Genomic DNA, 14,482 nt, shown 5'->3' with positions numbered 1-14,482 from the left:
GATAATTAAGAAAGACAGTCTGTCCATTCTCACTGTCTTCTCAGCTTCTCTAGTCTTTTTCAGTCGGCTGAACTGAAGATAATGGATATGGTGCCCAACTGCGCTCAGAACCATTGACCGAAAGATGTCAAATGCGACTGAGCTATTAGTTTTATTCAAACTGACTGAAAACAACAATCTGGGCCAGGAGTGGGTGCTCATTTTCAAGGATAATAAATTCCAGCTATTTTCTCCCTGTTCTTTAATTTTGATCGATAAAAAACAAAACAAAAAAAACAAGGAGATTGCAATTTTATTGCTGACTTCCAGTAGATGACCATGTTACTGATGGACAGTATCTTCTTTCTGTGTCCTGCAGCTCTTTTAGATTAGGAAACCTGAGAAGGTCAAGTGCCAAAACAGGAAGCATTTCTCTTCTTCATGTGTCATCAAAGATAACATTTGATTTGCATGGGTGATATCTGTAATTGCTTTTGGGGTGGTCAATGATGAGAGGCAGCAATTTGAAAAGTTCACTTTGCAAAAATAAAGATGACAGCTGTCATTGTACATTCAGGTGTCTCAAGTAAACAATCTAATATTTATGTAATGAAGGGTCATATTTGACCACAATCTCAATTATTTTGCTTTTTATCAAGCTTTAGAGTCTTTTTGAGTTTTATTACAAGGGCATTGCATTTGCAGTACCTTTTTAATCTTGTGTGATAGCCTTGTAATGCTCTGTTTGTAAATTCAGTTTTAACTGTTTTAGCAGTCAACATTTTGAATAATCACTTTTGTTTTGGAAGTTGTAACAGTACACCAGGGTTCCTTCAGTAAGACTAGCATTTAACTTTCACCTGTCACCACAAAAGCCCACATTTTAATTAATTTTGTATTATGAATACATATTCATTCTTTGACTAGTACCCTAAAGAGTAATATGAAAGTAGTAATCTAAAGGGAGAAGACAAAACCAAAAGCCAGCCACAAAAGGATACTGCCCACAGACAAATGAATAACGTAACGTAATGTAATTTTATGGTGTTTCTGTCCTGAACATAATACTTTTTGATCCTTAACCATGCTATATTTAATATAAAAAAGATATAGTAAAAAATAATAATCCATAATGGAACATAAAGCTTAGCTAGTCTTAAAGCCTTACCACAAAGAGAAAACTAGCTAACTCAGTTGATAACCTGGAACTACTCAATAGCACTGGGTTATATCCTCATTGGTCTTTCCAAGTAATTTTTCTTCTTTGTGACATGAATTCGTCAAGGTGCAGAATACATTTCTCAGATATTTGGTCCACGTTGACACTACACAGTTGCTGATTTGTTGGCTACACGTCCCACTTCTGCTATTTACATAAGCAAGCAGCTAAAAAGAAGTACCTAATACAATGGCCAGTAAGAGTGTGTTAACTAGAGAGCATTTAATGACTCTTACTCAGTTTATTTTCTTTCAGAAATAGCCCGAATAGATGTTTTTGTTTCCAGTCTTTATGCTAGGCTAAGCTACCTTGCGGCAGTGTACAGATCTGCAGACAAAAGAGTGGTATCACAGAGTGAGCTATATAGATAACAGTCTTCCTTTAATCCAGGCATGTTTGCCCTTTACAAACTCTTCTCCAGCACAGTGCATTGCCTGAGGTAAAGCAGAATGAATTATCAGTGTTATTTCCAGGGGCTAGTGCAACTCCTATGAAATTATCATTTTCAGCTTCACAAAGTCATTTCTCTATTGACGGCGCTAATCTGTCCTCATGAATTTCACTGACATAATAAATCAAAATCATTTGCAATACACACACACACACACAGAGAGAGAGAGAGAGAGAGAGAGAGAGAGAGAGAGAGCAGAGGAATCCCAGTCACATTGTTCTTCAGGAAAGGTCATCAGATGTTAATCATGTTTTGTGAGTTAGCATTTCCAACAATTATGGCAAGAAGTAATAAGTAGGTACGTAAAATTGGCTTTAGTTGTTTGCAATTCAGAATGACCTTTGGATGGAGTTGTTCAATAATGTTACAAACTTTTTACCTTCTTCACCTGAGAGTTTCTGTACGTGATGGATTGTTTTTTCCCCGTATGTGAACAGCGATTAATAATGAGCATCAAACAAAGGTCACTGTAATATATTTATAATTGCAATAACATAGATGAGGGTTGTTGATACAGTACATCATGTATGACAAACATGATAGATTGCAGTACAGCCGCTGCAAGGTGGGAGATGTCAGGCATGAAAGCTGCCCACCCAATCACTACATGTTCAAATACCGTACTCGGAATTAAACGTGGATCATTACAAAGTTATCAAACATTGCACTTCCACAAGTGCCTTAGAAAATATACACTAAAAAATATTCCTGAGCCTCATAAAAATGACACAATAATCTTGAGTAAGATATAACTGAAATATATAACATCAAATGTTTATACCTGTGTCATTAATCTGGACTGCACTGGTGGTTCTTGCTTTGAATCCAGTCATCTTTCATTTCACGACTTCTCTCTAAAGTCATCTGTCAAAAGTAAAAAAAAAATATATATATACAGTATATATATATATATATATATATATATATATATATATAACATAATGCAAAAACACATTATGTGCATGTTATATGTTCAGTTTTCTACTGTAATTTATTTGGCATCTTGCAGGAGAAAAATATTATGAATTGCTGAGGCTAACATCCAGATGTAGAAATCCATCACAGAGTAGAAATACCTCCCTCCTCTCCAATTGACCATAATGCTAACATAAATCCTTATATATTTCCAGAAATCTGCATTTTACAGCAGCACTCTTTGTTATTAAAGCTGCAGAAACGTATTCTGTGAAAAGTAGGAAGTAAAAAGATGGAAATACAAACTGATTTGAAGGCAGCAATTTCTGGGCAGTCGTCTCTGTCTCACCATCCCCCATCTCATCTGCCATGTTTGCTCTTTAAGAAGGGAAGAAAATGCCCCAAAATACTTCAGCTAAGAGTACTTTTGTGAAATAAGAGGCTGCAGCAGTGGTGGGCATGCCATGAAAACAAACTGACACTTAAAAAAATGCAAACTGATCATGTGTTGAAGATATTTTGAGAGTTTATCAGGAAGTAAAGTTGTGCATTTTTGTCAGCCTCAGTTGCCCTATTATCATCAGCAAAACCAGTGCCGGATGCATTAAATTGTCCGTGTTACTTTTCAGCTGACAAAAGATTGTCGAGAACCCCCCGCAGGAACCAGCAGCCAAAGACCCTGAATACACCAGAGGACTCCACCTATTACAACCTGATTCATGTAAGTCTAAGAGAAGGCGACGAACGATTTCAGATATTTTCTACAACAAAGCTTTGCCGTCAGCTGCACCTGTAACCGCCTTCCCAGCATCTAGCTTTAATAATGCACTATTGATTGTCAAATTTTACCCTGTAGTAGAGCTCTTTACCACACACCGTATGTTGCCTAGGTGAGAAATATCAGACTATTATGAAGCTGTCTGGAAAAGTATTTTTGTCAATGGAGTGATTTTCTTCAGAAGTTTCCCTTTTGTACTAAAAGTAGTCCCTTTTTATTCAGTGTTTATTGTTAGAAATCTTTTAATCATTTTGGTGCACAATAGCACCTGATTGCTGTTTACTGTTCTGTTTGTTCTGTAGTGTAGTTAACACTGCAGATACAATCGATCTAGTCGATAATTAGACTGACGATCTCTTTAGACATTTAGGCATTCAACACTCAAAGCAGCAGACTTTTACTAAATCGTTTACTGTGCTTTCACATTTGCTCAAGTAGTTTTAAAACAGAAGAATTCTGTTAAACTTTAGTGGAATTAATATTTAAACAATGTTTCATTTTGCATTGTTGAAAATATGAGAGAACAGCCACTAAAATGGTGGCGCATCCCATTAAAAAGAGACATGTCACAGAAAACCTATGGCTAAGGGGAAAAAAATTCACTCGCTGGACCCTTTATTAGCTACTATGAGGTTGGACCCTCTTTTACCTTCAGAATAACCTAAATTCTTCATAGCAAAGCCAACTACTGAGTTTAAATGAGGCTTAGTACTACAAGGCCCAAAGTGTGCCAAGAAAATGTACAGTGACACCATTATACTATGGTGGATGGAGAGATGCTTTCATGTTGTTTACACCCAGATTTGACCCTGCCATCTGAATAATGCATCAGAAATCATTAGACCAGAAAATGTTTTTTCTTCTGCTGCTGTAGCCCACGTTCTTCAAGTTTCAACATGTTGTGCTTTAACAGATGCTCTTCTGCATACCTTGATTGCAGCAAATTGGTATTTGAGTTACTGTTGCCTGCTTGATAGTTGTGTGGGAAAATCCCAGCAGATCAACAGTTTCTGAAATAATCAGACCAGTCTGTCTGGCTCCTTGGCTCTCTGAGTGAGAGACTATCTAGTGGAGAGATAGTCTCGATATGATAGAGAACCATGCCACATTCAAAGTCACTTAAATTACTTTCTGGCCCATTCCGATGATCAGTATGGACTTCAGCAGGTTGTGTCTATATAGTGCAATCAAATTGGCTAATTAGATACTTGCATTAATGTGCAGTTTGGCTAACGAAGTGACTAGTGGGGGTCTTTTATCTGACGTTTCTCACTGCGTGACTGAAATGCCTCTCATAGACATCAGTGACCATCATGCTTCAGTTTAACGCATTATTTCCAAATTGTTGTGTTTTTCTCTAGATTAGTTGATTGTGATTAGTGGTAATGCTCTCCTATAAGATGATATGTCACCATCTTATACAACAAGATATGTCATCTAGAAACCATGAATATAGAGTGTTTGTGGGTAAATCCATCCAGATATTACTGTTGGCTGTTTGACATTTAATAATCAGTTCTCCATCTCTCTTCATTCAGCGGTCTGTCCAAGATGATAAACGCAAACCCAGGAAAGAGGGGTAAGTGTCCCACTCTTATTTTAACAACCTATTAGCTACTGTTTTATGAGGTTGGCATGCTGCCTCCTTGCTTGCTACTCCTGGGCCATAGTAACAACTACAGCCTTGTGCCGACATAGGGACAGTGCAAGGGCATAGGGTCCAAACTTAATGATCCACAGTGATACACACATCCACAGTTAAATTAATTGCCCTCATCTTTTACCTCTTTACATTGGCCGAATACCATATTCTTAGAGAAATCTAACGTAAGGAATCCCAAATTGGTGGTTTGGTATAATTTATAGGAGTTGTTCTGTGGGTTTCTGCATTATGTGACATGTTTCGAATATACTGGTAAATGTTTTCAGCATTTTTGTTAAAGAAAAGAAAATGAAACCAGAAAGTATCTGTGGATGTGTGCAGTCATGCATATGTATGTGCTGTACAGGCCACAAGGTGAGCATCCCGCACAGAGTGAGGGGTTGAAGATAGACCGATAGGGCTGGCTGAACAAGCAGGGGCCTGGGTACTTTATCACAGCAGTCTGAGGAGACACAGACATGCACACACACACACTGAGCCACCTTGATGTGGACACACACAATACAACACAGTGCTAAACATCAAGGGTAATAATTTGTTAGCAAATAAATAAAGCCAGCGATGGACAGGAGCAGTTTACATGCATCATTAAGGATGAGAAGGTCAGCAGGAACAATAGTGTCTCTGGCTGAAGCTGACAGCTATTGGGCTTGGGAAATGGGAAAACGTGGGTGGTAGGGATAGAAAGCTGGAGAGTATACTGATGTGATGATAGTAAATGAGAGTGAATACATGAGAAATGGGGAGGGAAAGTGTCATTGCATAGCACAGATATCTATATTTTAGTACCACCATCAGCACTCTGAAATCTACAAGTTGGTTGGTTATTCAGCCTATTTCAAGCTTATGAAACCTTATAGGCTTCTCACCACACTGCATTTCAAAAATATGTCTGCAATCGTTGTGCATTCAGTGCATAATTAATTCTGTCATATTATTTGGGACATTTCAAACAAGTCTGCGGCTATAGGTTAATGTATGCTTGTGGCTAATGATATATTGCTACTTTAAGCTAAATACTAAAATGTTGATCTCTGGTAATATTTGCTTAGAGCATTAAAAAGGCCTGTAACCCTATTTTTAAGAAAAAGTTGTTATCTAAGTTATTAGAACTATTAGAAAGTAATTAGAAGGACATTTAGATTTGCCTGCTTCTTGTTGGTATGAAATAGTCTTCCATCTGCTTTTTTTCCCAAGGGGTGATAACATTTTACATTTTACACCACATCTTCCTGAAGCAAACGTCCCATTTTTCCAGGACTACAGTAACATATGACACACTGCGGTTGGATCTCCTGCCAGAAATAAACCAAGGATCTTTTGTGTAAATGGCAAATGTGTTAACCACTACACCACAGACAACTCATAAAAAGCTAACTGTGATCTAACCTTTTGTGTTCTAAAATGAGGCCAGATTTAGACATTGGCTATTTCCTACCTCAGTAGCTTTACTTCTCAGTGTAAGAGAATGTTTACAAAAAAAGCCACCATGTTGATTTTGGTCTGAAATTAGATACCCCACAAGTTGCATTCATCTTGCTCATCAAGCATACAATGCTGGGAAGTCATCCAAAAATGCTTCCGTGTGCATATCAAGGTACTTCACTTCAATCAAATGAATAATTTGTCTAAAATAACTTTCTAAAACAATTTCACTTTCAGTCTGGAGTGATATATGGCTGTTGCTGTCCCTATAGCCATGCATGGCTACATAAATTAGTAATGACAACAGTAATTAAAAGTAATCTCTGAAATGTGGTAATGCATTTATGTACTTCATGTCTATGTAAATTATATGAGTAAAATCAAGTGTAGAAAGTCAGAAATATAAAGGCAACCTTCCCAAAAATTAAAGAAAAAATAATTTTTAGTCTACCCAGAAGAATTCAAAAGATCCCAGATAAGTCCCCCTTTTTTGTTCTGACCCAGCTTATAAACCACTTCTTTATTTTGGAGTGCCTTGTAAAATGGCAAAATAGCCACCTAGCTTTAAAAAAAGAAAAGAAAGTTTGCTCAGTCACTCCTCAAAGCTTCTCTCACCTTATTAAAGAAACTCAAATGTTTAGTCAACCAGAAGAATCCAGAAGATCCCGGACGAGCCCCCATTTATTTTCCGACCTGGCTCATTAGCCAGTACAAAAAATGAAGAGTGATTTCAGAGCTTTAGATTACTGAAAAATCATAGTTAAAAATTGAGATGATGCAGTATAAAACAACAGTGAAGACTATATGCTGTACTTTACCAATAATGGCTGGTCTAAGCCAACCCCCAACCCAGGTATACCTTTATCGGGTATGCCTGAATAAGACTCATGCACTGCCACTCCAAGGTCAATAAGGGGTTCAGAAGGGCTGGTTAAATGTGCCATATCTGGTTAGTTCAATGTGGCAAGTGCCTTGAGATATTCAATCAATTTATGTTGTCATGTTAGTAATGTTTGAGTTGTATATGGCTGTGGTCCCCAACCTTTTTTGCGCCACGGATCGGTTTATGCCCGACAATATTTTCACAGACGGGCCTCGGACCGGTACCGAGGTACCGCTGGTATATGGCATAAAAAAAGAAAAATCAGTGGATGTTGTAGGAAATGGCAATACTTCAGCTAGTTAAAACACGACCAGGTATAACCTGAAGTCTTTGTCACAGAGCCATCTTAACAAACAAACTGAACATCTGCATTCCTCTGTGAATTATTTGTATCTAGTGCTACAAAAACTTTTAAAAAAATTAATAGCTCTTATATAATAGATCAAAATCTTATGCTAGCCATTGTCATTGTGGTTTTTCTTTGTCTGTGCTGTGTCAATCACATAATTGAGCTAATAGTTTAGAAGACAGGAGAGGTAATTATAATCAAGGAGAAAGAATGTATTTCAGCTTTAGAATAGCACATTTATTGTAATTCATCAGTGGGATAATTGTGTGCCAACCCCGCCTCCAAAAGTACAGTGATAAGTTCAGGTCAAGCTTCAAACACATCACAATGTAAGAATGAGATCGGTGTACTGAGCAGTACTGACTATATATTCTGATAGTGGTTATTACCTTATGTTAATAATGTGTGAGACATATTGATCTGCACATTGAAACTGTCCTTTTCACACTTCTGTTCAAATGGAGGTCAAAGTGACGGCTGAGAGAAGGGCTGCACAGTGCAGATGGACAGTTTGCACAGTCTGGTGAGCAGATACCTGGATGATGAGGACTTGATAATTATCCTCTTCTCAATAAGATTTGGCTTCTTTCTGCTGCTCAGTTAATTTTATAGTCACTGCCATCACAGAGACAAATTTTAAAGATGTTAAATCAGCCGGTGAATTAATTTGGGGAAAATATTTTTCTCCTTTTCTACAATAAAGAAATAGTTATATTGGTGCCAGCATTTAGTGGCTTCTAAAAGAAAGAAAATCACAAAAAGCAGAAGATCATGAGTATCTCAAACACCTGCTTATTACGGAGCCCCGCAGGGGACATGGGAGAAAAAAAGATTAAGACGGACTTTTGCGAGATCTCGCATAGTTGAATTCCAACAATGGCGGCAGCTACTTAGTTGTAATATTACTCTTTCTGGGTCACAAAATACACTTTTAAGATATTTTGAGGCGTGAATGTAGTTGTGTAAACGTCAGATACCTGCTCGGTTTACAAGACATCACATATTTGCAAAAGTGCTCCGACGTTTTCGGAGATCTGACACCCACCATCTCAAAGCTAACGGGAGGTCGAGACCTACTACAGCCGGGAGGAACACCGCTTTCCCGGCACATCGTGCCTCAACCTCCCGGTCGGCTTCGAGCTGGCGGCCTCCGAAGAATGCGGCTAAAACTTTTGCGAGATCTCGCAAAACTTTTGCGAGATCCCAAGTTTGTTTTGCGAGATCTCGCAAAAGTCCGTCTTAATTTTTTTTTTCTCCCATGTTCCCTGCGGGGCTCCGTAGCTTATAGACAAAGAAAGTTAGAAAAAAGAATAGCTCTGCGCGTGAGTAGAATAGCTAAACCCTCTGTTTATGAGGGGCAACCAATCAAAGGAAAGTTAGCCTAAAGGGGAGTGGCCTTTAAGGAGATGTTTTGACTTGTTTTAGACAGGAAGCGAAGGGCTTCACAACAATCAAGTATAAGAAAAACAAGTATTATTCTGAAGTCTGATTCATGCAGAGCAACTTCAGTCGAGTCAAAAATAAAAATTTGAGTATGAAATGAGCACATATGGTCCCCTTTAAAGAGTTGCTGAGGTAGCTGCACTGAAGTCCATATAGCCAACCTGCGCTTGCTCCTAATTTTAAAATAAAAACTTGAAAAGAGTTTTATCTGACCTTAAACAAATGACTTTATAATCAGTTTTGAGTGTAAAGTAAGAAAAACATAATGAGAGGGAAAGCACTTAACTTCAATCAAAATCTCTTATTGAGGTTGTTGTGTTTATGAGAAATGTGTTGCATTAATTTTTACAGCATTTGCGTCTGGTTTCAGTCACACCTGTGCTCTATTTGCATCCAGAGAACCTGTTTAAAGACTGTTTGATGACAGTCTAATGTCTGTCTGACCCCGTCCTCCTCTTATTTTTGCTGTAGCTCAGGGAAACTGTTGGATGTGGATGACCACTACTACCCAGCCCTCTCTACCAGCCGTTCTGAACCCTCCATGTCCAAAGAGAACACATCATCCATGCCTGAGAGGAAGCAATCTATAGGGAGGAGGCGGTCAATGGAAAGGAGGCGGTCCGTAGAGAGGAAGCAGTCCATGGACAGGAGACGATCTATGGATAGAAGGCAGTTTGGGGACAGGAGGCAGTCTGTAGAGCAGAGACTGACTGCTCCCAGTCGACAGATCCGAGAGAGGGCCGCCACTGAACCGGAGCGTCCCAAATCTGCCAAAGAAAACAGGTGTGTCTTTTTAGTCCTCTTCATAGTGTCTCTGGCAATAAGTACATGTCCTATAAAGTGTCCCTGTATTTTTGTGAAACTGTGCATGACTGCATTAATTACTTGTTTCTGCTTTTTTAATTATAACAACTGTAGACCTCCAGCTAGGTTTCAGCTGCAACATGAACCAACCCCATTCAAAGCACCTGAGAGATAACTTTCAGCTATGTTGTAATCAGCACCATCAATAAGCTTCAACAAGGTGGAACCACTTTTAAGCTGGAAATCCGTTTCCACTTTTTATGATGCCATTTTAATCTTTGTCAATACCAACCACGAGGTCCTATTATGACATTTTTGGGATTGTTTTTCCAACCATCTCGTCATCATTTCCATCGACTTGCATTATGTGAAACAGATGAAAGATAGGTAATGGCCTTCAGGATTTTTGTCCAGCTGACCGCTTTGTTACCGTCTGCACGTACACTTTATTGCAGTTCAGCTTTACTGATTCACAAATATAGTCACAAGTTACATTATTAATGTTTGCTAACTGAATTTGTTATGTTTCTACTTCAGCATAATAATGATACTACTGTTGCTACTAGGGATGGGTATCGAAAACCGGTTCTTGTTGAGAACCGGTTCCCACTGTTTCAATTCCTTGGAATTGTTTGCCGTTTTTGCAAACGATTCCCTTATCGATTCCAGTCGCCCCGAATGACGTCACCACGTTGCGGAGCGTCATTTACCTGGCAGGAAACATGGCGCGTAAGCTGCTCAAAAGTTTGGTTATACTTTACGAGAACAGATGACAACAGGGCAACTTGCAATACTTGCAAAGTAGATATTTCATTTAAGGAAGGAAACACTACGAATATGCAAAAGCATTTGCTCACAAAACACGCGATAACCTTAAATGAATGTCGTGTTTTTAATTCCGCTCCGGACTCGTGAATCTCAACCCAGCAGCAGCGGTAACGTTTGCACGTCCTCTCCCGTTAATGCGGCAGGTAAATAATCAACTAACAGTGCATATTATGTTAGCGCGATCTGCCTTATTACAAAACCTGCCATTACTGTGCACTGCATTTAGGTGACCATGATGAGAGACAGAGTCTGGCTCAGATGCTGGCAGTTCTCGCTGCAGTCTACAATTTTTTACAATTTTCTTTCCTGGGGACCCTGTGACACCCCATTGAAGAGCCGTAGGCTGTGGATCTCTTAATATGTGACTGTTGGGATCGTAAGGCCATGTTACTCCTAAATTTCTATCTTGTTCAAAGAGAAGATATAAGACAAAGTTTTAAGCTAATCAAACTTAGTGTTCTCCTTTTTTTTAAAAAAAGAATCGATAAGAGAATCGAATCGTTAAACAGAATCGAAAATAGAATCGGAATCGTGAAAATCTTATCAATACCCATCTCTAGTTGCTACTGTTTAAAAATAAATGTAATCTCAGTGAATTTGGATGATTTGTAAAGTCAGACCTTAGTTTACAGAAAGAGGGAAAAGCATTATCTACATAACCATAATAAGACAAAGCTATACAGGCTGTATATGAAAGATGGACGTTCTCACCATGATATCACCCACTGAAGCCACTTCTGAAGCATTTTGGCTCCATCTTGGATTTAAGAGACAGATCTGATCGTATTTTAATGAAGCTGGAGTGCTAAGCTAGCAGCTAATGTTGGCTAGCTGGTAAGGCTATAGTTACAGTAAGGACAATTGTGGTTAGAGACCATGGCATGCTACAATTTTATTGCAACTGTGTACAGTAAACTTTGTAGTTTTGAAAGTCTTCACAGCAAGTCTATGAAAACTCAGTCAATTGTTTTCTTCAAAGTGACTTTGCTGCTTTACAGTTGGTGATAAAATGGCAATAAGTTGAAGTCAGTCTGCTGAATAAGGTTAAGTAAATAATTACACGCAGTGTGCTTATGATAATAAGGAAAATTGCTGTCATTTGTTGCTAATCTGTTGCAGTCTACACATTCAACAGACGTTCACATAAATTACTTATATTCACAGTCCAGTCAGAACCTCACAGATATAAGACAGAAATTCTGAAATTCCTTTTCAAATAGTGATGTAGTTGTCTCTTGTCTTTAATTCTAACGTTGTGCTTGATTGTATAGGCACAGTGCACAGATATCAACTAATTAGCGCTTTGTAACATGCAAATAAAATACCAGACTTTAACTCATCACAAGTGTAGACTTGGAGAGTTTGTATCACTTAGCTGGTCAAATAATTTCATCATAAAGGCTACAAAAGGCAGAAACACCACAAACACAGTCAAGACTTCCAGTTCAGTGACTTTAATTAGCTGAGGTGAAGCCTAGCAGACAGATTAGCAGCCTAGCCTGCATCCACCTGTCACTCAAACCAGTCTCACCCATAATAATGCATAATTTTAAGCCTTGACTAAATTTAAATTGCTGATGATTCATAATAAAAATTTCACTCCACAATAAAGTTTTTGTGAAGAGGTAAATTATCTGCAGAGCTAACAACTGGGCTGTAAACATGTTTATTTTTACAGAAAGTTGTTCAGTTTAACATGAACTTACTGCAGTCTGCCTCAAGTGGCTGTTTGAGGAACTGCAGCTTTTGGCACTTCAACTTTCTTTTATTTTTTTAGTGCTATTCAGCTGCCTGTCACTAAAAGATATTATTAAAGATTCTTCAGATCAGGACTACAAATCAGCTACTTGATTTGTAGTTTTAGTCTGGCCACATCCTTACTCAATAATAGGACTTGTGAGGTACCAGCACCTCTGTTTATGAGTCTGGTTTTTGAATTTTAGTTTTCACTTGCTCGAAGGATAAATTCATGTATGAATTTAATCTATTTTCCCTTCAGCTTAGCCGCTCCCTTGGACAGCTCATGATAAATGGCCCAAATATGATAACCAGTATGAAAACCTTGAACCCTGAACATGAATCTTTTCATCTCCTTTCCATTTAATTTTGTTTGTTTGTTTACATCCCCACGTCCTACCTTGTGTTCAACATTTCTGTTTTTATCTATTTGTGCTGAAATTTGTCTCCTTTGTGTAATCGACAGACGCTCTGTTCCCAGAATGGCCTCCACAGAGAGCCGGACTGAAGAGAATCCGTACGACTTCAGACATCTACTGAGGAAGACCTCGCAGCGACAAAGGCTGATCAAACATTACTGAATACAGGAAGTGACTTTTGGCTATTCGGGACTTGATCGGTCGGGATCGCTGATCGCACCATGTGGCAGTTTGTTCTGGTGTCCTGCTAACAGCGGCACATGTTTCATTTATTTTATTGATCTTCAGACACATTGTACAACAGTTTGGGTAGGAAATGAAACTCCTCTGGACTTAACTGGACAGACTTATTGATTTCCATGCATACAGTGAACACAGAGTACAGTCAATGTAAATAACAAGATGTCATACTTTTAAACTTGCTGTAAAATAAGGTTTTATTTATGAGACCAACAGTCTAGTTACTGGTATTTTTTCTTCGATATCTTTATTTTCTTTCAAAAAATTTGCAGGTTGTTCTCTTAAAACTTTGCATATCAAGTCATTCCGAAGTCTAATCAGCTTCCTATTGTGAAGAATGTACATTATTTTATCTGCTCAAATGTTCAGTTTGTTCACTTAAACAAAAAAATATATTAAATTCCTCGTCCCATTTCATTATTTCCAGTTCGCTGCTCTCAAATTAGCCGAAATCGCAAGCTTGTCATAACCGTGCAAAATGAATAACGTAGAAGGAAAAATTGAAAGACATTCAGTGTTTCATTGCCTGTGTATATAAAGTACATCAATTCCTCACATTATCCCCCATCCCGCGTTATTGTTGCTTTGTGCGCAATAATCACTACATTTGAAATAGCATTCACTCAAATGACAGCCTTTGATTCTTGTGAATATTTGGTGGAAAAGTAAAAAGGACAGAATGTTTTTTATTTATGTATTTATTTGAATATTGATGCCAGATTCAACCTCTGACCTTTATGTGACATTTTTGGAAAGAGAAGCCCCCCTTGGGGGCTGATAGTGAATCCCCAGCTACATGTTGACTACACACAGTGCACAGTGGCACAAAAACACGTAGGGCTGAAGAAATCCTGACAAAATGCAGACTACTGGAGAAAAACTGTTACAGCTTCCTCCACACACAGGATTCACAGACGAATGATTTAAAATAAAGAAATATTACAAAATGTTACACCAAGTTTGAACAAAGAAAAAAACTCAGAAATGACACAATAGAGTGATCTCATAATACACTGAGTGTGTGTGTGTGTATACATACATATATATATATATATATATATATATATATATATATATATATACACACACACACACACACACATATTTTAAAGGGTTCAGTTTATGTTAATGAGTCTTTTTGGGTATCAGATAACTGTTGACCAGTGCATTTATAAATCATGATTTATAAATTCATAAATCAGATGAGGCTCAGTGTCGCTTTGATGCCTGCAGGGTTAATTTACACTAATTCGTGGAGACACAGAAGGTGACAGTGTTGGACTTCCACGTGGTGATTTGTAACTAGATATTGTAAGTAAAATAAAATGTTATTTCTGTAGCACCTTTGC

At 38.1% G+C, this 14,482-nt stretch overlaps 1 protein-coding gene across 8 annotated transcripts in view; it reads left to right on the top strand.

Moving 5' to 3' along the window:
* Positions 1-14,153, top strand: part of myo3a (myosin IIIA) — a 67,810-nt gene extending 53,657 nt beyond the window's left edge. For 6 of the 8 annotated variants that reach the window (XM_085173557.1, XM_085173553.1, XM_085173556.1 and 3 more), the window contains 4 exons: positions 3,194-3,285; positions 4,881-4,921; positions 9,577-9,888; positions 12,941-14,152. In XM_085173557.1, coding sequence (XP_085029683.1) covers positions 3,194-3,285; positions 4,881-4,921; positions 9,577-9,888; positions 12,941-13,055 — 560 coding nt within the window. In that variant the 3' untranslated portion in view covers positions 13,056-14,152. Of the gene's footprint in view, positions 1-3,193; positions 3,286-4,880; positions 4,922-9,576; positions 9,889-12,940 lie in introns of all 8 variants that reach the window. The other 2 variants (XM_085173555.1, XM_085173561.1) reach the window with 1 other exon arrangement.
* The last annotated feature ends 329 nt before the right edge of the window (positions 14,154-14,482 follow it).

The sequence above is a fragment of the Neolamprologus multifasciatus genome, chromosome 9 (genome assembly GCF_963576455.1).
Source record: "Neolamprologus multifasciatus chromosome 9, fNeoMul1.2, whole genome shotgun sequence".
NCBI lineage: Eukaryota > Metazoa > Chordata > Actinopteri > Cichliformes > Cichlidae > Neolamprologus > Neolamprologus multifasciatus.
The sequence above is the reverse complement of the archived record's forward strand: the minus strand, read 5'-3'. Positions and strand labels throughout refer to the sequence as shown.